We start from the raw sequence: 27,317 nt of genomic DNA, 5'->3' as shown, positions 1-27,317 counted from the left end.
GGCACAAACACATCACAACCATTGCATCCTCATCTTCCAAAAAACTAGGCTTCCTCTTTCGCACAAGACGCTACTTCACCTCAAAACAGCTGTTAACACTATACAAGTCACAAATCCGCCCAGTCATTCTCGAATACTGCTCTCACATCTGGAGTGGGGCTCCAAAAAGCTCTCTCAAAATGCTTGACTTAATACAGAGGAGAGCAATTAGACTAATAAATGACCCATTCCTCACCAACTCACCCCCCCCCCCCGACTTTCACATAGACGCCTGGTCTCCGCAATCTGTATATTCTATAAATATTTCCATAGGAAATGTTCATCTGAAACAGCATCAATAATTCCCCCACCCTGTACTAAGCCCATCGGATCACGTAGAGCTGCCGCCCAACATCCTTTCACAGTACACCTCGAAACCCACAGAACAAGTTTCTTTTCCTCCTCATTCATCCCTGCTACTGCAGTATTGTGGAACAGTCTTCGCCCAGACGTATTTCCCAAGAAATACAACATACAGGCGTTCAAATCTAATGTAAACAAATTTCTCCTTTCTCAATCCACCACCCATATACGGTACTAACGTACTATAGGTTGACCAGCCAACCTCCTGTATATGGGGCCAAAATAAAAGATAAAATGTATTGCTCTGTATACAAAAAACCAACTCATACTAGCAAATACATTAATGCTGTTTCACATCATCATCCCTGTCAAAAATATGGTGTGGTTAAATCTTTAGTTGACACAGAGGTCATAAAATTTGTTCAACTGATTCTCTTTTAAACAATGAAGTGGATATTATCAGAGCCACCTTTAATTCCAATTGTTACAATATTAAAACAATCAATAAAATGATTAATAATAATAATTATTATTATTATTATTATTATTATTATTATTATTATTATTTGACACCTCCAGGGAGTCCAAAGACTCATCGAGGGAGAGTGTGCCAACAGCATCGAATGATTGACCCCCTTCCAACTACTAACCATGCTCAAACTTACTTAACTGAGCCATAGTAGCAGAGGCTCTATCAATCGACCAACCTTTGCCAGCATTATGGCCATTATTTTAATCCTCCTCAAGCGGTTTCTAGAATTTCCATTCCATATGTTAAAGGACTATCAGGAAAAAATTGCTAGACTTTTTTTTTGCCAGATTGACCTACAAGTCTCTTTTTCATCCAGTTAGCAAACTAAATACCTTCCTTGACTCTTCAAAAAATGATTATCCTACTCTCTCTTATCCTGTAATTTACAGACTCGCTTGTTCTTGCAGCCTTTGTTATTATGGACAGACTGGTTGTTCTGCTCAAATTCATGAGAGCATTGAGAATATATTTTACTTCAAGAGTCCACTAAATCTGGTTAAGTTAGCCACAAATTGTCTACTAAGCATAGAATTCAGAATATGAAAGTTATACACAAAAGTTATTTTCTTCTGGAAAGATTATATAAAGAAAACTGTAAAGTGCATATTCACAATCCTGACCTCAACAAAAACAATTGCCTTAAACTTTCTCAATTTTGGAAAAAGTTATCCTAAGCTCTACTTATCACTCGTGTTTTATAAAAACTGTAATTAATTAATTATTTAAATTTGAAATTTTATTTTCATTTTATTCTTGAAATCTAATAATGCAGATGGAGTTATTCTCCTGCAGTTATAATATTACATGATTTTAATTTAATTATTGTTCGTTTTTATGTTTATCTCTTCCTATTGTATTGAAAAGGTTATGAAACATAACCTTTCATAACCCAGGAAATCTAGCATTTGAAAAAAACTTTGAGAAGAATATTGATCTTCTGAAAAGCATGATGAATACAAAAAAAAAAGTACTTATTAGCTAAATCATTAAGGATTGTAGAGTTAAATTTGAGTTGCAGTTGGGGAACATTAAGACCAATTCTAAGGATTTTATAGGTTAGAAAAAAAAGTGCAAGTCATTTAGAATGGAAGTCTGTGTAATCGGTGCTAATCATAAGATTTTGGAAGACCCTTCTGAGGAGGTTGCATACAAGTTAAGTAATTACATTGTGGTTGTTTAATGCATGTTGAGGTCGTAAATGCACCTGTAGATCTAAATACAGAATAAGGACTTTGCAAATATTTTATGATGTCTTGGCAATTGATAAGGTTGGAAGTAGAGATGACATACTGCCCTTAGTAGTAAATAAATGTATGTTGGGTATAATTAAACTACTTATTGTTTTTAATGAATCACTAAAATATAATATTTCTGCTGAGTGGAATTTTGCAAGGATAATATCAGTTCATAAGAGGAAGAGTTCATTGCATAAAATGGAAAGCTATAGGCTGGTTAGTCTCGTAAAAGTTATGGGCAAACTAATGGAAAAATTAATTAAGAACATATCCAGATCATCCTTGACAGAGATCACTCACTGACTTCTTGCATCTTGATTTTATAAATGGCGCTCATTCTAAAAATCTCAGCTTTTTATGAAGAAATTATGAAAGAGAGAGAGAATGTAGTAATGGATGTGATGTTATTTATTTAGATTTCATCAAAACCTTTAAAGATGTATCATGTATTTTAGTAGAATCTCATTTATTTTGATAGCTTAGTATAATTGAGTGATTGTGGAGTTTTAGGTTTGTTACTGACTTTTTTTTTACTGAATTTTGAAGCATGCCTTGAACCAAATAAAATGGCAGTACGAATGAAATCTGCACGCTGTGCAGTGTGAAGACCAATTGTAATTAATGATAGATTTTTTTCAGAATGGCTCAGTGCAAAATGTATGCATTGTGAAACATGAAAGATGTGTATATAGAGAGACTGAACAAGAGACAAAACAAGATATGGGTTTGTAGAAAGTGTGGTATTTTCTGAGAACGAGCATTATGTGAATGTGAAATAGACTGATGGAACAAAAGCTAGCATAAATGTAGGTGAAATGGACTGCTTGAATAATGAAACAAAAGTGAGTGAGCCCATGGGAGTGAAGAATGTATCAATGAAGAAACAAAAGTAAGTGAGAATATAGACATGGAAGAAAGTAGGAATGAGAAAACAAAAATGAGTGGAGAAACAAAACAAAGGAACAGCAGAACAAGAGAAAATTGTGGAAGCAACACAGAGTGAAATTGCCAGAATGAAAAAGATCAGGAGAATGGAATGGAAGAGATTGAAGTGCTTTTTAATAGTAGTATGATGAGAGAACTGGAATGAAAGAGGAACAGGGAGATATGGCATAAAAAGAGTGGTGTTGGAAGCAGAAGTGAATGCATGTGGATGATCAGTATAGTAATAGACTAGCCGGGGATATGAGGGAAGGGAGGTGAGAGTTGAGTCTGTAGAGAGAGATATATAAGGATAGGGTGATAAAGGTGATTGGGCAGGTGTGGTGGAGAAATCGCAACAATCAGGTGGCATGGGTAGGATTGGTTATAGACATAAAGTGAACTGATGTGTTTATTTACAAATGCCAGGAGCTTCAGAAATAAGGGAGATGAACTTGTTTTACTGATTAAGTTTCCTCACCCAAAAATTGTTGGAATAAATGAAACATGGTTAAATGATAATGGTATCCTGGTGGGAATAGAAATATAAAGATACAATGATTTTTGTGACAATAGACATAGAAAAGACAAGAAGGGAGGGGAGTGCTGCTGATGATAGCAGGGAAATTATATCCACAATTAAGATAGAGAGTAAGAGAGAAATAGTGGCACTGGATGAATGATTTTAATTATAATATAGATTGGAATGAAGAGATAGTGTTTAAAAAAAACAAAAAATAAATTTCTTTAGCTTCTAAGAGGCTACTGTCTTAGGCAAACACTTGAAGGATGGCACTTGAGAATCGAGAGTCTTAGATCTGATCTGATTTCATCAGAGGATATGATTAATGATATTGGGGAAGGTTTTAATTGGGATATTCAGTTGTTTGTAGATGATGCAAAGTTAGGAAGAGCTGCAAGATATAGAGCAAATGTGACCTTACAAGAAGACCTGAATAGACTGAGTGGATGGGCACTCGAATGGAGATACCAGTTAAATTTTGCAGAATGTGAGGTTTTAAAATTTGGAAAACAAAGATGGAATCCAGAGTTTACTCTTGGTGAGGATATATTGTTAAAGGTCAAGGAAATAGATCTTCAGGTGATAGTGAATAAGGATTTAAAATTTAGAGGACACATTGCCAAAATTATGAGGATAACACAATGAATTCTGACAGTGATGCAGAGGACACTGATTTGTAGAAGCAAGAAAATTCTGGTTAAATTGTATAAGGCCTTGATTAGGCCACATATGGATTACTCTACACAGATTTGGTCACTTGATTTCAAAAGGATGAAGATATATTGGAAAGGGTGCAGAGTTGATTAACTTAAAGTGGTTTCTGATCTCCTAATGTTAAATATGAAGAAAAGTTCAATTTGCGAATTCTATTGGATGAAAGAAGGTGGTGGAGGATATGATAGTAATATATCACTTGGTAAAGGGTTTTATCAGATCAATGTAGACGAGTTTTTCATAGAATGGGGAGGAAACAAGTGGTCAGTTCTGAAAGCTGTATAAACAGGGCATAAGCAAAGGAATGTGAAGCAGATTTTTTTTGCATGGAGAGTGCTGAATGGTTGAAATGCATTCCCTGAGAATTTGGTAATGGCAGAGAATGTGAATGTATTTACAATACGATATGATGAAGCTGTGTGTGTGTGGGGGGGGGGGGGGTAGACAGAGGGCCATTCCACAATGAGCTTGAGACTCCATGGAAGTCTGAAGATAAAGATTTATCTTTTCTACACTATATTGTACTCATCAGGCATCCATCTGCTTAGCATGTAAGCAAGCCTGTATACAGCCATTTCCAAAATAAAAAATTGTTTTCTATAAAACTATCAACCTATTAATTTCACATCAGTGCAATTGGCGAACATCATCAATCATATTCAATACCTGTCCTTGGAGAAATTATGTGCTTTTGCACTTACTCTTTTCAAGGTATTTGATAAGGTTGATATCAAGGGCTTCTCAGCATATAATCATCTTATGGTCTCCCCCCCTATAATTTGATTGATTTTTTTTTCCTCTTTTCATTTCTCCATGTTATGTTGAAGGATGTTCTCTGTGAAGATGTTCCTAATAATGCACATGTTACTCAGTACTCTTCTTCATTGAGGAACTTACATTAATAGGAAAATCTCTTCCACCCTCTTCCCTCATATCTCTTATACAAATAACCTTCTCATACGGACTTCAAACCTATTTGCTGATGATAGCACTCTCCATTCCTCCTACTAATGTAAGATTCTCTTGGCAGTTTATTGTTTTATACAGTTCTTCATTTGTTGCATCTTTCACCCATCCAATTTGCAGAATCTTTCTATAACAGTCCTTCAAAACCTGCTATTCATTTCACAGAGTCTTTGATCATTACCCATCTGTAGTCTCAGCTATATGACCAGGCTCACTGGTTTACTTTTCCACATCTTGTCTATTTCCTGTAAATTTATTTTTGCTTTATGTGAGATGTTATCTCTTTTTCACATTCTAAATCATGTATCATTTGCATTCTGGGTATTCATGAAGTTCCTAACCTTTTCTGGCTCATGTTCATTGATCTTTATTGGCTTTTCCATTCTCTTCTCTCTGAATATTGTTTTGGTTTTTTAATGTTCATTATCAATCCATTTCTCTTTCCTTTTGTCCAGAATCATCTTCCAGTTACTCTATGGTATCTCACAGTAGCCTCTGCATAAACATTGTTATATATTATTAGAATGTTAATATTCTGCAATAGACACATCAGGTACCTGTCTAATCCATAAGATTCAAGTACAGCCCATGCCACTTTCTGATTTATACTGTTGAATTCTTACTGAAAGTCAACAAAGCAGGCATGAATATTTTTATTTTTATTTTTTGTAGAACTTTCTCCACATCTTATCATTAATATTTGGTACACAGTGCTGCTGTCTCTTCTGAATCCTGCTTGCTCATATTCTGTATTTTCTTCCATTAGTTTCCTTATTCTTTCTGTTAATTCCATCATAAGTACATTTTCCAGATGACTTGTTAGAGAAATTGTTCTGTAGTTTTTTTGCAATCCATTTTGCTTCCTTTTTTTGTGAATGAATATTAGAATTGATCTTGTCTCCATTCTTTTAGTGCTTTCCATTTATCCCATACAATTTTACGGAACCAGTATAACTTGTCTATCATTACCTCATCACCTGTGCATCTCCCTAGTCATCTAGGGTTTTTACAGTTCTTCAAATGATTTACTGCTTTTACAACCTCATATCTCTCTCTCTCTCTCTCTGTGTGTGTGTGGGGGGGGCAATATTTCCATCATTTCATCAATTAATATCTTTCAGACCTGAACATAGCCCTGTGTTTTATATAACTGAGCAGTATCCTATCCAGCTCTCTCCTATTTTTTCTTTATTCATTAAGATTCATCCTTTTCATCTTTTATGGTTCTCTGCTTTGGGCTCCATTTCTTGATGCCTTTTATTTTGTACTTCTCTTTTTGTATACTCATAGTTCTGTGTTCACCATAGTATTTATTGATATCCTCATGCCGATGTAAGAATTATCCTCCTTTGGTGTAAGAATATATCCTCAGTGTCATTAAAGCTCTCTGATTCTGAAATTGTGCCTTTACCTGTTGTTTAAGTTTCAACTTTTTATGTTGCCACTCATTAAGGTATGATCTGATTCCATGTCTGCCCCTTGAAATGTTTGATACTCCTGGACCAATGTGGCTCATCTCTTCCTCACATGTATTGTGTCTAGCATGTTCTTTGTTCTTCCATCAGGTGGTAACCATGTCCACTTTCCAGTATTTTTGCTTGAATTTTATATTGCAAATTAGCATGTCATGCTTCAAGGTCAAACTCAAGCAGTCTTTTTCCTCTTTCATTGTTCTCTCCATATCCATATTTAACCATCTCTATATCTTTATTTACCCATTATGCTTTTCCATCCCTCATTGTCTGTTCCAATCTTAACACTCCAGTCTCCTCCAGCAATGAGAATACAGAAAATAGTACAAATGCAGAAAATTATGTCTCTATTTGTAATAGCTCTCATACCAACTAAGTCTTGACACTACAAGTGCCGAAACTAAATTAAAGCAGTTCCTGTTTTAACATGTTAATTCTGATCTTCATTTAGTTTTCAGCTGATTCATTGGATAATTCAGATTAGGAATGCCATTTCTGATTACTTCTTATATATATATATATATACTTTAAGTGTAAAATGTAAGCATGGGAAATGTTTATAGTATATAGTATAAAATTTTAATAATGACCTATAAATATGAAAAAAATTAAATTGCATGTCACTCTAAAAATTGGTTGCTACAAAAATTCTAAGGTTGTTTTCAAATTCAACATGAAAAATTGCATTTGATTCACCTTCTTTTATTTCAGAAAGAAATGCTTTGTTTACAAGTGTAATTTAATTAATTGTTTTGACAGGTACATTGGAGTGACATTGGAGGAATGCATGATATAAAAGAAAAACTAAAGCAAGCTGAATGGCCAATCAACCATCCAGAATCATTTAAAAGACTTGGCATTAAGCCACATAGTGGACTACTAATGTATGGTCCACCTGGCTGTTCTAAGACTATGATAGCTAAAGCATTTGCCACTGAAAGTGGGCTTAATTTTATTGCAGTTAAGGTAATTGGTTTTATCATTAATATGTGCAGGATAATTTTTTTTATAAAGACTAGGACTTAAAAAGTTTCGCAGTGATCTTAATATTATGTTCATCACATCAGATTGCACGACATCATATAATGCTACATTGCAGTACATCAGAAGGTCTTTGAAAATGTAAGAATTACTATCAGATGGTAATAATCAGACCAGTATTTTATATTCAAAGTAATAAATAAGTATAGTTTTCCAGCATAAGGTTTTTATCTTTATTCTTTTTTTATTTATCTTTCATATTTGGCTGCTTTGCTAGTGTTGAAAATTGAGAGATTTCTGTGATGAAGTTATAGTTTTCCTCTTTACACGCTGTCTGGCAAGACACCAAAATAAGCTGAAACATATTGAGTATTAGAAGGGAACTCAGAACAATTTTTATGTCAATCTTATGCATGAAACATTGTAAAACCTACAGCACAGTAGTGTTCTGTGTAGACAGAGATTATTATTATTATTTTGTGACACCTCCAAGGAGTCCAAAGATTCATCGAGGGAGAGAACCTACTCTACAATGCCATCTACTGCTTACCACCACTAGTATTTTTTGTCTATAAATTGCATGTATCCTAAAGGCTGAATTTGTCTATACGTGGGATGAAAAACCGGAATTTCCAGGAGAAAAAAAAACCCTGTTACTTCCATATGAGATTGGCTAACTTGTCTTCAATTGAAAAAACCCATATAAAGATTCCTCCTGTCATGACAAAAATTGACTTTAGGCCTTTTCCTATCGAAGGGCGCAAAGTACCATAGTTCTTCCAGTTGCACTATGGATTATTAAAGAAGGAACTTATTAAGAAGTTATTGATATTTCTTCTTGAATAGCTGGGGGGGGGGGACACTTCATGAGGAAAGCTATTCCAGAGAATAGAAGCAGATGAAATGGAAGAAGAGAAGCTGGTTCGGTGAGTTTGCAATCAAGCTGTAAAAAGGACGTTGAGCAGTCACTGTTCATGTTATAATTGGATTAGTGGCAAATGGTTGAATGATGGATGTCAGTTCATTGGAACAACTTAAGGCAGAAACTAATGGTTGTTGAAATGAAAGTAACTCTGTTATCACCATTCCATTGAAGAATGATATGGAGATCAGTTTTAAAGTACTCCTGGTTGTAGACGATCTTGGAATTGGAATGTTTGTACACTGCAGGTTCATTGAATTAGTAGGAGAAAGAGTACTTATTGGCAGAACTATGAATAGGGGTAGAGATCAGTGAGAGAAAGTCATTTTTGTACATTTTAAAACTCATGTTACTCAAATGCTAATCCAAGTATAACAAATACCGTATTTGCCGGTGTATAAGATGCACTTTTTTTCTTTGAAAATAGGTCTGTAAACAGGGTGCGTCTTATACGCCGATACTCAGTTTTTTATTACTTTCATTTCTGGAAATTTTCTCTGTTCCGATTTCTTTCTTGCTTCCTTGCAGTGTGGGAGAGCATTCCAGTTACGTTAGTTTTGTATTCCAGTTACTGGAATACATTCTAGTATTCCAGTTATGGATAGATAACATTTGGTCTAGGCACTCTGGCAGACTGTTGAAGAAGCCTGCCCTGCTACTATGGGATCAGTTTTGTTCTCACAGAACAGAAGATGTTTAAAATAAACTCAAGGAATTGAAAACTCAGTTAGCTGTAATTCCAGGAGATCTAACTAGTCAGCTTCAACCTTTAGATGTCTGTATTAATAAACCATTTCAGCGATTTATGAAGGAGAAGTGGAACACTACATCCAGAAGACTGCTGGATGCAGTCTTCAGATTTTGAGGTTATGCCATCAGGAAGAAGCCTAGCATTTTGCAAGTTTGTGAGTGGGTCAAAGCTTCATGGGATGCTGTGAAAACTGAGACAGTGGTTAAATAATTTAAGAAGTGTGGCATTAGTTATGCACTGGATGGTACAGAGGACAATTTGTTGTATAAGGACTCAGATTCTGATTTAGAAGAGATTTCAAGTGTCTCTTCATTTAGCCCAGAAATTCATCTCCAGAGCTAAGTGAAGAGACACTTGAAACCTCTTCTAAATCAGAATCTGAAAGTAAACATACTTATTACTTTATATTTGAAATACTGTAAATTTATTATAATATTCAGTGATAAAGTTTTTTTTCCTAAAAAATGTGTACAAAAAAGGGGTGCGTCTTATATGCCGGAAAATATGGTAATTAATCATTAATATAATTATATTATATGTAATTATATACAGTTATTTAAGCATCTGTACACAGAGCTATATATTCAAATGCCCTTTGGGCATGCATGCATTGTGGAAAAGTCAGAAGGGAAGCTGCCCAATACAAATGCACCAAATGATCAGGAGAAAACTAGCTACCCAATTGCAGATGATGGAAGGTAAACCAAAAAGATAGCAACTTATTGAGCCATCTTTGATGCTACACTTGCTAGACCAATCAGATGCCTATCAAATGCCAAAGGCCTTCTCTAAACCGGAGCTATCAAGTGAAAACTTTCTTTTTGAAGGAGTAAGTTGCCTCTTTAATCATCTCAGTAACTCCTGCTGAAGGTTTATACTGAGATGTCTAACTCAGTTCATAAACCTTAAAATATTTAAATCACTTACATTAAGATACTTTAATCAAATGTTATCAACTATTATTTACAGTTGTAACTTGTCATTTACTTGAACATGTACACTGGTCTTATATATGCAAGTAATAATAGTTTTCATTCTCTCACATACATTCGTTCAGTTTAAGTTTTGTATTAAAAAAAAAGTATATTGCCTTCAACATAATGAAACAATGGAATAATTGCATAATGAGAAAATAAAGCAGAGCAGTTCCAATGTAGGTAAGCAGATTAGAATAGTAATTTGGAGTTTTGTTCTCAATCATCCAGATATTAACATTAGTTCCTTCTCTTCTATTTGACAAGGGCTAGAAACACAATAGTAGTTCTGCTTTTTTTAATTAAACAGAAACTCCTGTTGAAACATTTTTGAAAAAATGACAGTATCAGCTTACTTTTATTAGACTGTATGCTTTTGTGCTTCTTGCTAAAATATATGAATGTTTTTTGTTTTTTTTTAATTTACAGAAAGTTTCAGTCTTTACTTCTCTGCCATTTTTTCTCATAACATTTAAACTTTCCACCTTTCATTCTAGCCAACTGGTGTTTCTAGCCAACTGTTTTTGTCCCAACCTTTTTATTTCTAATCAACATATGTTACTATGTGATGCTATATCTCAACAGTCATATACAGACATCGTAACTCATGATTTCCAATATTGTTGTCCACCATATGGCTTTGTTGGAGTTAAATAACATATTATAACATCACTAACATTAACTAAAATTAACAATTATTTTATATTTTTCTTCAGTATATTCTTATGCATTGTCTAATATCTACCCAAGCAATAAAAGAATAAATATTATGCAGTAATAAAATAATTATCTTTTTCAAAATCACTATGCTATGATATAAACAATAATATATGCTGATAAACATTGCTTCAAGTAATCACTTCAAATTCATGACCAGTTTTGTAGTGTTATATAGAATTAAACATAATAAATAATTGCATATGATAGTACAATACAATTTGTTAGAACAGTTTGCTTTGAAATGATTGCTCTTTTTTTAGAAAAAAATAAAAGGTTTTAATATTATAACCAGGATAGGTATTTGGCAATCAATTAAACATATTTTTGCCAAAACACAGTATGTACCTTTTCCCTTGCAAGAAACATATCACTTTACTTTTTCCTTATCATTGATAATATTCATATTTCAAACAGGATCATATTTCTCTTCTTGGGCTGACTTGCACCTTTTGGATTTTTCTCTCATACTCACGTCACAGCATTGCTTCTTCAGTTTCCAAAAAAATTGATATATTTTTCCATTTAAGACATTCATAACTTATTTTAACAGTATTACAATACCAAACAAAACTAAATTATAAAAGAATATTCATTAACAGGCTTAGATTTTGCTCTATTTCAAATCAGCATCTTCAGAGCAAAACAACATGGTACAGTTTACACACAACGAGTAAGTGAAACAATTTAAAATGTATTGAACACAAGATCTAAAGTTTGAATTTGGTGCTCTCTAATGTTGAATGAAAGAAGTATTAGTTAAGTAGGAGTTGATCTTAAAATGACAGTCCCCAAATTTTTGGAAGATTCATGCATCCATTCTTGTTAAGGTTAGGAGAATGCTTTTAGCCATTGCTGACTTTAAAAATAGTCTTTCTGACCCGTAATGACTTCTATAATATCACACACTAGTTTTCTTCCATCTAATCCTATGTGAAGACGTGTCCAAACTGTGGTCTGCCAGTCCTGACTTGCCATGATAATTGTAGCAAATGTATTTCTCATTTTCTCCAAGGCAGATATTAACAGACCTTCATGTCTGTCCATGGCTAAGTCACAGTTATAAGGAATTTCATACACTCCAGGATATGCTAGAGGATGGAGTTTGTCCATAGGAGAGCAGATTAAAGTTGCTAATTTGACATGTGGTGTGAAGGTTAGTTTTTATCAGTATTTTGGCTGTCTTTTCCTCAGATATAGGAATAGTGGTGTTTTGTTCTTATATCTTTGGGGAGGAGGGCCATTTTGTAGTATTTTATCTGTTTTGTGGGAGCTGTAACTATCGCCAAGAAAGTATGGTGAAATAGAACAAATACCCTAGCTCTCTGTGTAAGTGATTTTAGAATTCCATACTGTTCAGTTGGATCATGATGTCATTATTATTATTAGTCACCTCCAGGGAGTCCAAAGACTCATCGAGGGAGGGCATCCACTCTACTTCCACTACTCACAATCCACCAACCGATCGCAACTACACCAACGCCATCTACTGCCAATCACCACCACTGGTATTTTCACAGACAATCACAAACATTGATGCCCACAGCGGGATTCGAACCCGCAGCCTCTTGACTGGAGAGCAGACATGTTAACCATTCGGCCAGCCTGGCTGGCCGAGTGGTTAACGTGTATGGATATATTATTTATGTAGATACATTCCTGTATGTGTTTTGGCTTTCCATAAATGGAAAAAGATAGTGAACTATCTAAAAGGCAAGTGACTAATGTGTCATGAAAAGGCAAATGGTTATTAGATTATTATTATTTTATTTTATTTTATTTTTTTACTATGGAGCGAATTTTGGGGTATTGACTGTTAAGGTAACTTACAAAAGAATCCAAAGTGTCTTGCCAGTGTGGCCAATTGGCAAGCACATCAGCAATAAAGCATAACCACTCTAAAGGAGCTATGATGAGTACTTTGTTCTCAAAGTTAGCTAGATGGGGGGGGGGTAAGCAAAATATGTTGTTTTGCTCTAAAGAAGCTGGTTTGAAATCTAGCAAAATATAAGGCCATTCTTTTATAACTTACTTTTGTTATATGTTGTAATACCATTAAAATAAGTTATGAATAACATCCTATAAATCTTAACTCTGTCCATCCTTGAGCCTCACTCATTTGGAATCTTTGTTTTTGAGTGCCATCTCCTATCAGAGGTTGGCAACCACTTTGACAAATTTTGAGTGATCCTCAGCCATTCTGAACAGTCCTTCAGAGCTCATACCAGTCCACTGTCTGATGTCTGCCAGCCAAGATTTTCTTCATCTTCCTTGTCCTCTTCGTGTTATCTTCCCTTTTATAATAATTTGAAGTATCTTATATTTATCAGTATGAAGTAGATGACTAACATATGCAGTTTGTTTTTCGCCTTTTTTTAATAGTATATAAAAGTTCATGTCATTTCCCCATTTATTCCAGTACTTCTTGATTTGACATTGTCTAGCTTCAATCTTGCCAAACAAACTTCTCTTCATTCCATCTGTCTCTATTTTTTTGGAACAGTCTCCCTCATTCTGTCTTTCCTAAACCCTCAGCTATTCATGAATCAATAGAGGCTTTCATTCTTTTAACTCCATCTCTTGTCTAAACACATCACTGATGTGCTATTGGTTTTGCAACCTCTTATGTTCTCTGTCTGATATACACATACACTTAAAAGCCATAGAATTAAATAAAGAAGTTTTGATGAAAAATTAAGCAGCTGCAGTTAACATTAACTAGACAACTTTGTGTGTGTCTGTGTGTGTGTGTGTATATATATATATATATATATTTATTATTTTTTCTATCCAGGGACCAGAGTTACTTAATAAATGGGTAGGTGAATCTGAAAAAGCAGTAAGACAATTGTTTCGCAGAGCACGACATGCAGCCCCCTCTGTGATATTTTTTGATGAAATTGAAGCACTTGCAGCTTGTCGTGAGAGGTAAACAACAACTTTTGAATATGGATCAAGAAATTTAATAACAGATAAATCTTACTGGTATATATCAGATTTTTTTCTTACTTATTAAATTTGGATATATATTGGTATTTTAGTAGCCATCACTTTTTTTTTTTTTTTTGTAAAACAGTAGGTGCTAATAGCCATTCTTTGCTAGCAGGAAAAGTTGAAAATTAAAACCACACCACATCCATATATCACTTCACTATTAATAATATTAAAAAAAAATTTTTTTTTTTCCCTTTGATTTTTTTATTGCGCAAAGACATCAAGGATCATATTGCACCAAGACACAGGTCACAGCAGTACATATGGTAATTGGTTAGTAGGACAATCACGAACATCTATGCCCTTGCCGGATTCGACAGCCTCTTGGCTGGAGAGCAGATACGCTAACCACTTGGCCAAATAGGCCAGCCTGCTAATAATAACCCAAAAAGCACTAGTAATGTCATTACTGTAGTCTGTATAAAGTTTAAAACAAAGCAAAAAAGTATGACTAATCTTTAGAGGTATCTGTGGCATAGTTAAAATTAATAACTTAACACGTATAAAACCAACAGTAATAACTTTAATGAATTAAAGGTACAAATATTTTGTACCGAAAGTAACTGTACATCATCAGTGTAGAACAAACAGTTAAAGGAATGGAATACAAAGTACAGAACAGTCGGTAGATTACCAATGAAAATTGTTTCCGCATGCCAGAAAATTAATATTAAATAATTCTTAAAAACTATTTCATTGATGGTTGCATAAGATAAGAATCTCCCAAACTTTTGGGAGATAGAGACAGTCATTTCGATTCAAATTCGGCCGATGTAAAAGGGCTTCGCAACTTTCTTTTCAAAGAAAGTTGCGAACCCCTTATCTTGATTTTTTGCATAACATCAAACGTAATCTGTCAGGACTTTCTAGCGAAGATGCTAATAAACTACGATTTGAAGTTGCGGCCTCTCTTTTTAAAAGCAAATTACCACCATGTAATTCATCAAGTGCTGAAATCCATGCTCTAACTTCATTAAAAAAAATAGTGAAATATCTATTTCAAAAGCTGATAAAGGAAAAGCTGTAGTGGTCATGGATAAGGCTGATTATGAGAGTAAAGTAACCTGCCTTTTACAAGATACCTCCACCTATCAAGAAATCAATGGGAGATTCTTATCTTATGCAACCATCAATGAAATAGTTTTTAAGAATTATTTAATATTAATTTTCTGGCAAGCGGCAACAATTTTCATTGATAATTCACCGACTGTTCTGTACTTTGTATTCCATTCCTTTAACTGTTTGTTCTACACTGATAATGTACAGTAACTTTCAGTACGAAATATTTGTACCTTTAATTCATTAAAGTTATTACTGTTGGTTTTATATGTGTTAAGTTATTAATTTTTACTATGCCACAGGTACCTCTAAAGATTATACTTATTATCCTTCATGAGGAAGATTTCACTAAACAAACAGGAAAATTAGGAAAGTTATCGGTTTTACAAGGTAAGCTTCGTGCACGGATTGCCTTTCTCAAAAAATGCCGTGATACGAAAGTGATCCTACATTTCCTAGATTTAGAGAAACAATACATGCAATTTACATTCGTTCAAATTTTTCCTTGATACAGAATCAACTTCGGGCGACTAAAAAAGATTTAGCATCTAACATTCATTCTATTTTGGATCTTGAAAGAAAAATTTCAGCTGTCCTGGATGACAAATTACTGGATATTGTTCTTCGAGTGTCTAAACAATCTTTAGCCCGTTCCTATGAAAAACTTTCCTTGAAACTTATGCAAAAATATCAGTCGTTATACCGTAAGCAGAAAATTACCTCTGACCACACTTTTACGAATAAATCGATTGTTAATATTTCTGGACGCCCTTTATCTGATGCTGAAACGAGTGCATTATATTTGTACATTATATTAGCTAAAGGCCTTGATTTTGCCTTAGTACCTAAACACATCCCTTATCTCGATTTTTGCATAACATCAAATGTAATCTGTCAGGACTTTCTAGGCAAGATGCTAATAAACTATGATTTGAAGTTGCGGCCTCTCTTTTTAAAAGCAAATTACCACCATGTAATTTATCAATCCATACTGAAATATATACTCTAACTTCATTAAGAAAAAATAGTGAAATATCTATTTCAAAAGCTGATAAAGGAAAAGCTGTAGTGGTCATGGATAAGGCTGACTATGAGAGTAAAGTAACCTGCCTTTTACAAGATACCTCCACCTATCAAGAAATCAATCATAATCCTACAAATTCACAAATTAAACAGCTAAATAAGTTGCTTGATGAAGTTGTCAGTTGGAATCAAAAACCGTGGATAAACTGCGCACTCATTTTGAAAGAACTCCTTGTTTATATGGCCTCCCAAAAATCCATAAAGAAGGTTATCCAGTAAGATCCATTGTGAATTGTATTGACTCTCCCACATATCGAATTGCTAAAATTTTATCATGTTCGTTAACTGCCCTTACTGGATATTCTAGATCATTCATCAAAAATTCTACACATTTTCTAATTTGAAACTATCAAATTACCTTCCGGATATTGCAAAGATTTTTGAATTTGTTACACATTCAGGATATTTCAGCTGGAAAAATAAGATCTACAAACAAGTTGAAGATACTGCCATGGGTAGCCCTCTATCTCCACCTTTGGCAAGCTATTTTTTGAAACATCTGGAAGACACTTTGTTCTCATCCATTCATCCTCAACCCTCTCTTTGTCGATGATGTCTTTGCTATTTGGTAACATGCTGAAGAGGAACTTACCACATTCCTACAACAGATAAATAGCCTTCACCCATGCATTCAGTTCACCATGGAAAAAGAAAAGGCTGGTAGTCTACCATTCTTGGACATCCTCCTTACACGCACATCCTCTGGTACTTTGTCAACAAGTGTCTATCAAAAACCTACCTTTACTGGCAGATACATTCATCAAAAGTCTGCTCATCATACCTCTCAAAAAATGGTGTTATCAAATCTTTAATTAATAGATCCCAATCCCTTATATTTCAGGCATCTCAGAACCTATTGGCAGAATTTTGAAGATGTATCATCTTATTCCCACAACAGGAACTTTTCACTATAAAAAAGTTAATAGAATCTAATGGTTACAACTCTAATCGAATCCAACAAATAATTGACTCCTATGTTCCAACACCTCAGAATTCCTCAACAGACTGCAGAGTTCCAATCCCTTATATTTCAGGCATCTCAGAACCTATTGGCAGAATTTTGAAGATGTATCATCTTATTCCCACATATTTCCTATCTCTTTCATTAGCTAGTGTTTACCAGATACCGTGTGAATGCAATTTATCATACTTTGGACAAACAGGCCGTTCTGTGGAAAAAAGAATGAAGGAACATCAGTATTATTATCGAATACATGAAACCTCATAAGTTTAGTCTAGCACAACATAGCATTGACGCTAAACATAATATCCAGTGGGATAAAGCTTGTCTTCTCCACGGATGCAAGTTTAAATATGAACGCCTTTTCAAACAAAGTTGCAAAGCCCTTTTACATCAGCTGAATTTGAATCGAAATGACTGTCTCTCTCTCTCTCTCTCTCTCTCTCCCAGAAGTTTGGCAGATTCTTATCTTATGCAACCATCAATGAAATAGTTTTTAAGAATTATTTAATAATTTATTAATATTAATTTTCTGGCTCATGGCAACAATTTTCATTGGTAATCCACCCACTGTTCTGTACTTTGTATTCCATTCCTTTAACTGTTTGTTCCACACTGATGATGTACTGTTACTTTCAGTACAAAATATTTGCACCTTTAAAGGTACAAATATCATTAAAGTTATTACTGTTAGTTTTATATGTGTTAAGTTATTAATTTTAAGCAAAAAGTATGAGTATTGACTTGCTGGTGCTAAAATCTGTTGCTCTTGTGATGGCCATTGATAAAGTAGGCAAAATATAAGCTAATCTGAATCTAATAATGGCACAGAGAAATAATTAAATGAAATTTAATCATAACAATATTTTAAACTTTTTCACAGAAACATCTTCAGGAATACAATATTAAAATTGTAATAACACACACTAGAATAAATGGAGGGGTGCTTAAGGGTCAAAGCTGTATAAACTGAGAGGAGACCTCCACATAGTCTTTAAAGGAATGTGGAGAACCGACCAGGGCTTCTGACCTAATGTCCAATCCTCACCTTCTTGTGGTGCACCCTGTTGGGTATGTACTTGGATTATAAAAAAAGTGTAATAGTCTTATGAATAATTCTCAAGAAAAAAATTCAACATAATGGCATATGACAAGGTTCCAAGAGAGAAGCTATTCAATATGCTACAGTTATATGGTTTCAATGGGGCATCATATCAAGCAATACTTAGCCTGCATTTGAGTTGTAAGTCAGCCGTTAGAATTGAAGGAAGTACAGGAAGATGGTTTAATGTTAAATCTGGTGTGAGACAGGGATGTACATTATCCCCTCTGTTATTCATTATCTATATGGATCACATTATGAAGGAAAGAAGTGGTATTAAACATGATATCAAAATTGGAGATGTTAATGTCAGCTCTTTGCTTTATGCGGATGATGTTATACTTCTAAATAAATCCGCTACAAGTCTGCAAGATTCTCTGACTAAATTGAATAGCTGTTGTAATAGATATGGTATGAAGGTCAGCAATAAAAAGACAAAGACAATGAAAATAGGCAGAATTATTGAAAATGTCAACTGTGTTGTGAATGGAGAACCTGTGGAACAAGTAAAACATTTCAGCTACTTAGGCACGATTTTTAGTGAAGATGGTAAATTCAATATAGAAATAGACAACAGAATCAGCAAAGCTGGTATGGTGGGAAGTCAATTGAATAAATTCATGTGGAATAAGAGAGAAATTAGTCAGAACACTAAATTAGCTGTATGCAAGACAGTGTTCAAACCAGTTTTAACTTATAAATCTGAGAGCTGGTTTAGAAGTAAAACACTTCACCAAAGACTAGACACCGCAGATATGAGAGTCCTGAGAAAGATTATAGACGTGAACAGATGGCATCAATGGCAATATCATATTAAAAACGAGGATATTAGGAAAGAACTTGACATTGTCACATCCAGGAATGCGTTAGCAGAGCTAATCTCGGGTGGTATGGTCGCTTAAACAGAATGGGTGAAGAAAGATTAGCAAAACAAGTGTTCTCTGCCAGGTTGGCAAGAAAACGACCCAGAGGAATTCCAAGATATAGGTGGATTGATACGGTAAAAGTGCCTTAGATGATAGAAATATAAGATCTGATAATGTTGGAGAGTCTTGACAAGTAACAGACTGATTTGGAGGAAAATTGTAGATAGGAAGTTAGTAATGATGTAATTTTTTTTCATGTAGTACTATCATATCCTGTACACCCCCGCTTGAGGGTACATGGCAGGAATTTGATGATGAATAAATGGAAGAAATTAGACTATTTTAAGCCTAAAGTCCTATGGTGCTCTTGACTGACATTAGCTGTTTTGTGAAAAGTCCTAAGAAATACAGTTTCCCAAATCTTGGGAAGTTTAATACAACCATATTTATTTAAGTTAGGCTGGTTTTTTAAATCTGCTGCCGATTCTAAAAAGATTCAAGTTTGTATTTGCTGTGATGAAGTGAAGCATAGTATGTTTCCACCTGATCCTGTGCAAGGTATCCAAAGGCATTGTCAGCTAGACCTGATTGACCATAGTTGTGGCAGTAGATGTATTTCTTGTGTTTACGAAGGCAGATGTTGGCAGATCTCCCTGTTTGACCATAATATGCTAAATTGCAAGATCAAGGAACCTTCAAACACCTGAAACAGAGAAGAAAGGAAGTAGATCCTTAGGAGAGCAGAGAAGGCAAACAATCTTCAAATGAGGTTTGAAAGCAGTGCAAGAATTATATTTCTTTAAATTCTTGCTGTTTTTTTTCTGAAATCCCCAAGATATAGGGGAATAGTAATAGTCATCACTTTTTTTTTTTTTTTTTTTTTTTTTTTTTTTTTTTTTGTAAAACAGTTGAAAATTAAAACCACACCACATCCATATATCATGTTCCTTGTTAATAATACCCCCCCCCCCCTAAAAAAAAGAACTAGTAATATCATTACTGTAATCCATATGTGAAGCAGGATGTGAGAAGGGAACAACAACTAATTTGTTGACCATTGTTACAATGCCAAAAAGATCAACAAATTAGCTGTTCCTCCCATCTTGCATTCCTTTCAACATACAGTCTACAATAATGCTATTACCAGTGCTTTTTTGGGGGGATGGCATACTGGTACCTTTATTAATAATGACACATGACATACAGATGTGGTATGGTTTTAATTTTTAACTTTTGGCATTGTAATCATTCAACAGGAATGTCTGGCACATAAAGGATAGTTCGGCTGTGAGGAAAGCCTGGATAGAGAAGATGTTGGAGACTCTGTTGACAAGGGTTTTGATGATGATGCCATACTATTGAGAGGTAGGATGATGGACAATATATATATATATCATCATTATCAGCCATTGTCAATCCACTACTGGATGAAGACTTTTCCAAGATTACTCCAAAACTGTCTCTGTCTGTCCATGGCTCTCCTTTTCCATGTCATTCTTGCAAATCTGATGATATCATCAATCCACCGTGATTTAGGTCGGTGTCATGATCATTTTTTCCCTCTCATGGAATCCAATCCAGTATTTTTTTTGTCAATCATTGATCTTGTCTTTGAGTAATATGCCCAGCCCATTGCCACTTCAGATGTTTCAGTCTTCCTATGATGTCAGAGACTCTGATTTGGTTTCTTATCCATGTATTCCTTTTGTGATCCAGTCTTGTGATACTTCTTTCCATAGTAATTTGCATTGTTCTTAATTTTGGGATTTCCTTTGCGCGTCCATGTTTCACAGCCATATATCAATATAGGAAGAATATATTGGTTAAAAACTTTTCTCTTCAGGTTTAATGGTAGTTGGCTTTTGAATATTTAATGTAATTTTCCAAATGCTTCCCATCCAAGCATCGTGCATCTTTTAATTTCATCCATAGTTTGTTCCATCGATATCTGTTTTCCTAATTATATGTAATGATTTACTTGTTTAATTTCCTCATTATTGATTTTTGTTATTTTTGGTTGGACATAGCTATTGAACATATCTTTGGTTTATCTTTAGGCCAGCTGTTTTGCTAGTAATTTGGAGTTCATGGATAATAGTCTGTAATTCATGTGCAGTTGAAGTAAAGATAACAATGTCATCTGCAAGGCATAAAGAGCTTAAATATCTTCCATTTATTTTCAGACCTTTCCCTTCCTAATCAAGAAGTTTGAATATTTCTTCTAGGCATGCTTGAATAATTTTGGAGATATTGTGTCACCCTGTCTTATACCTCTCTGTATTTCCACAGTAGAAATGCTCCTATTGAAATGAATTGCTGCTGTGTCAGTAATGCTTTGAGTATTGCACAAGTTTTTACTGAATCAAAGGCTTTCTCATAATCAGTAAAACCAAGACATAATGATAAGTGATATTCATTACACTGTTCAATAATCTGTTGTACAACTTGAATATGGTCCATTGTACTAAAGCCACTTTGAAAGCCTGCCTGTTCTTTTGGTTGTGCTAGGTCTAGAGTCATACAAAGCCCATGAGCTGAGACTTTTGTAAACACTTTGTAAACCACTGATAGTAGACTGATGGGTCAATAGTCCGTCAAGTCTTCTGCCTCACCTTTTTTATATATCAGAATTAGGGTAGCCTTTCTTCCATGTTCTTGGTACATCATTTTTCTTCAAACATAAAGTAAATAGTTTTTGCTAAGTGTTTGTAGATTATTTCTCCACTTGCTTTTAGAAGTTCAGCTATAACTCCATCCTCACCTGCAACTTTTCCATTTTGCAAGCTTTGGATACTCCACATAACTTCTTTTAGTAGAATCTGTGGTACTTCAGATATTTCATAGTTGTCTTCTTCTAAATTTAATTCATCATCCTGAATACTGAGTAAAATTCAATTCTTTTTTGCTATAGCATGTCTATCTCTGGTTATGGTCCCATCTTATAGTTTGACAGCAACCATTTGTTTATTGCTGTTTAGCTTTTTTGAGACTGCGGTTGTTTTCAGTTGTTTGTTGTATGAATTTACTAACAGACTCTGGCAGCTTATTCTACTCATTCACCGCTCTCCAAGTAAAAATCCTAGTTCTAACGCTCTTGCTCAGTTTCCATGGATGGCCCCTAATTCTCCCACCACCAGATCTGTACTGAAAAATTTTTATTCTGAATTAATCTTGTTAAATCCCCTCAGTAATTTGAATATGTCAATCATATCACCCCTTTTCAGCCTATCAACCAATTTCTGTAACCCATAAATCTCCAGCCTGTTCTCATAAGGTTCATTCCATAGACCAGCTACCATCTTGATCACTCGCCTCTGGATCCTCTCTACCTCCTCATCACCAAGAAACCCTGGTGCCTAGATCTGCACACAGTAGTCAAGATGGGTTCTTATCAAGGCTCAATAAAGAGGAACAATAACCTGCTTGTCTCTGCTCAGCAAAGTATTCTTCAGTAACCAAGTAATCTGATAAGCTGATTTAGCCACTTTTGCTATGTGCCCCCCCCCCAAACTTCAACTCCCTATCCACAACACTCCCATGTCTCTGACTTTGTCAATTTCCTGGAGTATGGTCCCACCAATGTGGTATACTGCTGATAATCTTTTTACTCCAAAATGCATAACCTTACACTTTGCCACATTAAACTGACATCCATTCTCTTTAGCCCAGTCTGCCAATCTATCCAAATCATTCTGCAAAATTTTGACATCATGTGTATTCACTATTGCTCTACCCAACTTTGCATCATTGGCAAATAAATGAACAGTTCCTCTCAGATCCTTTCCTATATCATTAATGAACAAATTAAATAGCAGTGGTCCATTCAGATGCAAGCCATCCTCTTGTATAAGTTCTTTCACTCGTCAAACTCACTCCACACCTCTCCTCCTACATAACCTATGCATCGAGTCATTCGCAAATCTGGCTCTTCTTCTCACTGTCTGTCATACCACAGCAACAGACTCACTGTCTTAACTCTCTCACTCTCTTCTTTTGCTACTTCCAGTAATTCTTTCAAATCCTCTCTCATACAATACTTTTCTCCCTTTAAATCATTTGTTCTGGCCACTACAATCATTTCTTTTGTCCTACACTTCTGTGCTCACTTACATCGTTTATTTCCGCACCAAGAAAGCACGATTTTGTCAAACTCTCGTCTATTACACCTTTTACTATTAAATCGCCATATAACACTTGCTCCTTAATTTTTCTTTCATTCCTGCCCTCATTTTTCTTATCTGACACTTGCTTTTTTTTGTTAGCTGATCTACTTGGTGGACATTTTTGCAATCGCTCCAGCTGCTGCTTTGCCCTATGTATCGCTCCATGCAACCGAGCTGTCTCCCTCATTGTAGCTAACTCTTCATTTTTTGATATATAAGTCAAACCATTTTCTTGTTATATACTTTTACTCTCACTCTCAATGCTATCTGGCATTTCATCACAATTTTTGATCACCTTCTGACTTTCGATATATTGGGGGAGAGGGGGGGGGAGAGTTAAATCTCTTTAATTTTGCCATCCATACTGGTCATTTCTCTTGGAAGGACACGGATAGAAGATACATCCATGGGTTCTCCCATCCTCTGGCCAATTTCTATATGGAGCATTTGAAAAACATTCCCTTGATACTGCCATTCTCTGACACAAAGACTCTTTCCTCCTCCACTTCAACAGCCTGCACCCCAGAATCCAATTCACTATAGAAAAAGAAAATAACAGTAGTTTGCCTTTTCTAGATACTCTAATCGCATTTCTGCCCAATAACATCCTTTCTTTCTCAGTTTACAGAAAACCCACCCATACATGTAAATATATACATAAACTTTCCCATCAAAACCCTTGTCAACATAGTCTCCAATCTCTGCTCTATCTAGGCTTCCCTCACAGCTGAACTCTTCTTTATTCACCAGACCTTCCTATCCAATGATTACAATGCATAAAAGATCAATTAGCTATTCCTCACATCTCTCTTAGCATGCAGACTGTAGTAATTCTATTACTATTCCCTATATCTGGGACACCTCAGGGAAAATAGCCAGATCTTGAATGAAATAATTTCTGCACTGCTTTCAAACCTTATATGAAGCTGGCTTCCTCTCTCTCTCTCTCTCTATCCTAAGGATCCACTACCTCCCCTCTCTTCCAGGTGTTTACAAGGTTTATTGTTCTTATCACATTATAGTTAAACTGGGAGATCTGTTAACATCAGAATACAAGAAATACATCTGCTGTCACAACTATGCTCAGCCAGGTCCAACTGACCATACTTTGGATACCTTGCACAGGATCAGGTGGGAAAAAACTACTGTGCTTCATCTTAGCAAATACAAAGTAAACGCTTTTTAGAATCAGCATTAGATTTAAAAACCACCTGATTTCAATAAATATGGTTGCATTAAACTTCCCAAGATTTGGGTAACTGTAATTCTTAGTCTTCCCACCCAACAGCTAAGGGTTGATAGTAGCACCCTTCATAGGACTTAAGACTTAAAATAGTCTAATTCAGGGGTCAGCAACCGGCGGCCCAAACATGCATTTTTGGCGGCCCATAAAAGGTTGACCATACTTACATGGCATGTTGAATTATTTAAATAATACATTTTATAATATGAATAATAAATTAAAAATAATTTTATACCTATAGTTCGTGATATGGTCATGCAACTTGGCACAAGTCAACCATGTGAGTCACCATGAGTAGGGATAACAAAGCGACTTCATCTGACGACAACCGAGATTTTGTCGCACTTTTGCAGTCGCGTTCCCTGGTCTGTCTTTTAATATAATTCAATAACATCAACTATTATTTTCAGATATATAGTTGTTAAAAATAATATCAAAAATGTGTTCAAGAAAATATAAAATTACAGATGAAGGAAGAAGTTTTAACGATGCTGTTATGAAAGAATATAATATCAGATGTCATTATGAGAATCAACATGAAAGCCAATACAAGGATTTGAACTGTGAACTTTGAAAAAATCAAATTAATAAATTACAAGTTTCTTTGACTGCTCAGCAAAACATATTTAAGATGCAAAATATTGATAATGAATCCGTTGTTTGTGCTACACTTGCAGCCCAATTATTAAAAATAAAAGTTGAATGTGGCCCGTGAGTCTGAAAAGGTTGCCGACCCCTGGTCTAATTTCTTCCATGTGTGTGTATGTTATTACAATTTTAATATGTATTCCTGAAGATGTTTCTTGATATCCTTCAGCTCTACAGCCATATTGTATCAGCTGGTTTGCTTCAGTTTTATCTTGCTATTTCCTGTCAGTCATCTGATTACTGTTATTCATTATGCTTTGTAATCAAAATGTATAATTTCTTTGTAAAAGATCCATTTCTACTGCTGTAGAGTGCCCTCCTGTGATGAGTGCTTCGAGATGCCACATAATAATAATAATAATAATTTTCTTTAATAAAAATTGTAATATATATATATATATATATATATATATATTTTTTTTTTTTATTTATTTATTTATAATTAGTTTCATGTTAGACTGTTAAACATATTTCAATTTATGGGCACTGTTGTCAAAATAAGCCATTCGTTTTATTTATTTATTTTATTTTATTATTATTTTTTCATATGGAAGACTGTATTATTTATGTTGTAATTTCTTGACATTTTCTCTGTTAATATTGTTGGATCCTACTTCTTCTCAATCTATACCTTGGATCTGACATAATTACTATTACGATGTTCTTAACTAATTGATAAGTTGTAAGTTGATTTCTAATTCAAATATAGAGAAAATTTATATTTAAAGACTGCGCCACTCTATATCTGAATTAGTTCAAGAATTGAAGAAAAATCAACCTTCAACTATTTCTCCTTAAAATTATATACTGGCCGAGTATATTTGACTTACTTAATTTACCCGCTTTGGTTCGAATATTTTATGAATAGTGCAGTAAAACAGATTCAGGCAAAATACAACTTTAGATAAACAAAAACAAACATTTAATTTAGAATCACAAATTTTACACTTAAATTCAAATCAGTAATTAAGATATCACAAACATTTTAACTCCTCAGGTAAATTCAATCATTCAACTCATACAATGGTAAATCTGTTATCTCTATAATACAGTCTTCTCACAGTTCCTTAAGTTCCAAATACAACAAAAATTGCAGTAATACCTCTTCACAAACAAACACTTTTAAATTTACACTTTAGCTAACTTCCTCAATAGTTACTGTTAGTATAAGGAAATTCTAGGATGAAACTCTCACACTTCTCTGTATAGGAATATTAACGGTTGGAATAATCTTACCGATAATCTTTTTTCTTCACCTACTTATACATAAACACTTTTTATAACTGTAAACACTTAAACAGTATACGGTATTCATTAAAATAATTCTTCTAAGCAATAACTGAATTAATCGTCGGTCACTATACACATAAACAAACGTTGTTGCATAAAGTACTACTGATCACTCATGAAATAAGGCAACACACAACAATTCCTTAACTTGAGGTTTTATATACACAGTTGTTCATTCTTCCGGCATTCAATTAATTCTTTAGACACTACAATTCTAAACACAGCTAACGGTAAACTTCAATTTTACAGCCTCTACTATTCCCTAGTTACTCGATGCTTTATTTCAAGATTCTGTGTGTCCTTGACAGGTCGGCCCTGAAATTATATCTCAATTCAAGTATCGCTAGTCTAATTAATAGTCTCTCAGCTGTTTTCCGTAGCTATAATTGTTATTCTACAACCTATTAGCTAACTGCTTCTCGACTAGTAGACTTCATTAGCTGCTTGAGTGACTTGCCGACTCGCTATTATCACACTGTGATTCCCGAATGCTGAATGCTCCGATTCCAACCTAATGCCAATTCTCTCCTTTCTCTCTCTCTCTCTTAATTTATCTAATCTCTATATTTTCAGCATTCTTTCCTTTTTATATCCATTCTTCCTGCCTAAATTATTCTCGTGATTTTTCTCTAAAACTCTTTTCAATAAACCTTCTCCTCACGTGGTGTTCCAAAACGTGCTCACTCACTTACGTATGTCTCCATGACAACCAAACAAAATATAATAAAATTGAGGTATTGCATAACGCTAAACTTCTACAAATAGGAATAAATAAAGAATATTTACATTTCAATTAATGCGTAGTTAAATTATCAAATACAAGTTCTTATAATATTAATATAGTAATGAATAAAATAG

The 27,317-nt window shown here is 34.4% G+C and overlaps 1 protein-coding gene across 5 annotated transcripts in view; it reads left to right on the top strand.

The window, feature by feature from the left end:
- The window catches only part of LOC150105719 (ATPase family gene 2 protein homolog A-like), a 311,383-nt gene that overhangs the window by 237,045 nt on the left and 47,021 nt on the right, over nt 1-27,317 (top strand). For 4 of the 5 annotated variants that reach the window (XM_090395038.1, XM_090395036.1, XM_090395039.1 and 1 more), the window contains 2 exons: nt 7,465-7,671; nt 13,845-13,978. In XM_090395038.1, the coding sequence (XP_090251164.1) occupies nt 7,465-7,671; nt 13,845-13,978 (341 nt within the window). Of the gene's footprint in view, nt 1-7,464; nt 7,672-13,844; nt 14,036-27,317 lie in introns of all 5 variants that reach the window. The other variant, XR_016548496.1, reaches the window with a different exon arrangement.

This window comes from Typopeltis vanoorti, chromosome 6 (genome assembly GCF_054136105.1).
Source record: "Typopeltis vanoorti isolate ZY-2024b chromosome 6, IOZ_Tvanoo_1.0, whole genome shotgun sequence".
Taxonomy (NCBI): Eukaryota; Metazoa; Arthropoda; class Arachnida; order Uropygi; family Thelyphonidae; genus Typopeltis; species Typopeltis vanoorti.
The sequence above is the reverse complement of the archived record's forward strand: the minus strand, read 5'-3'. Positions and strand labels throughout refer to the sequence as shown.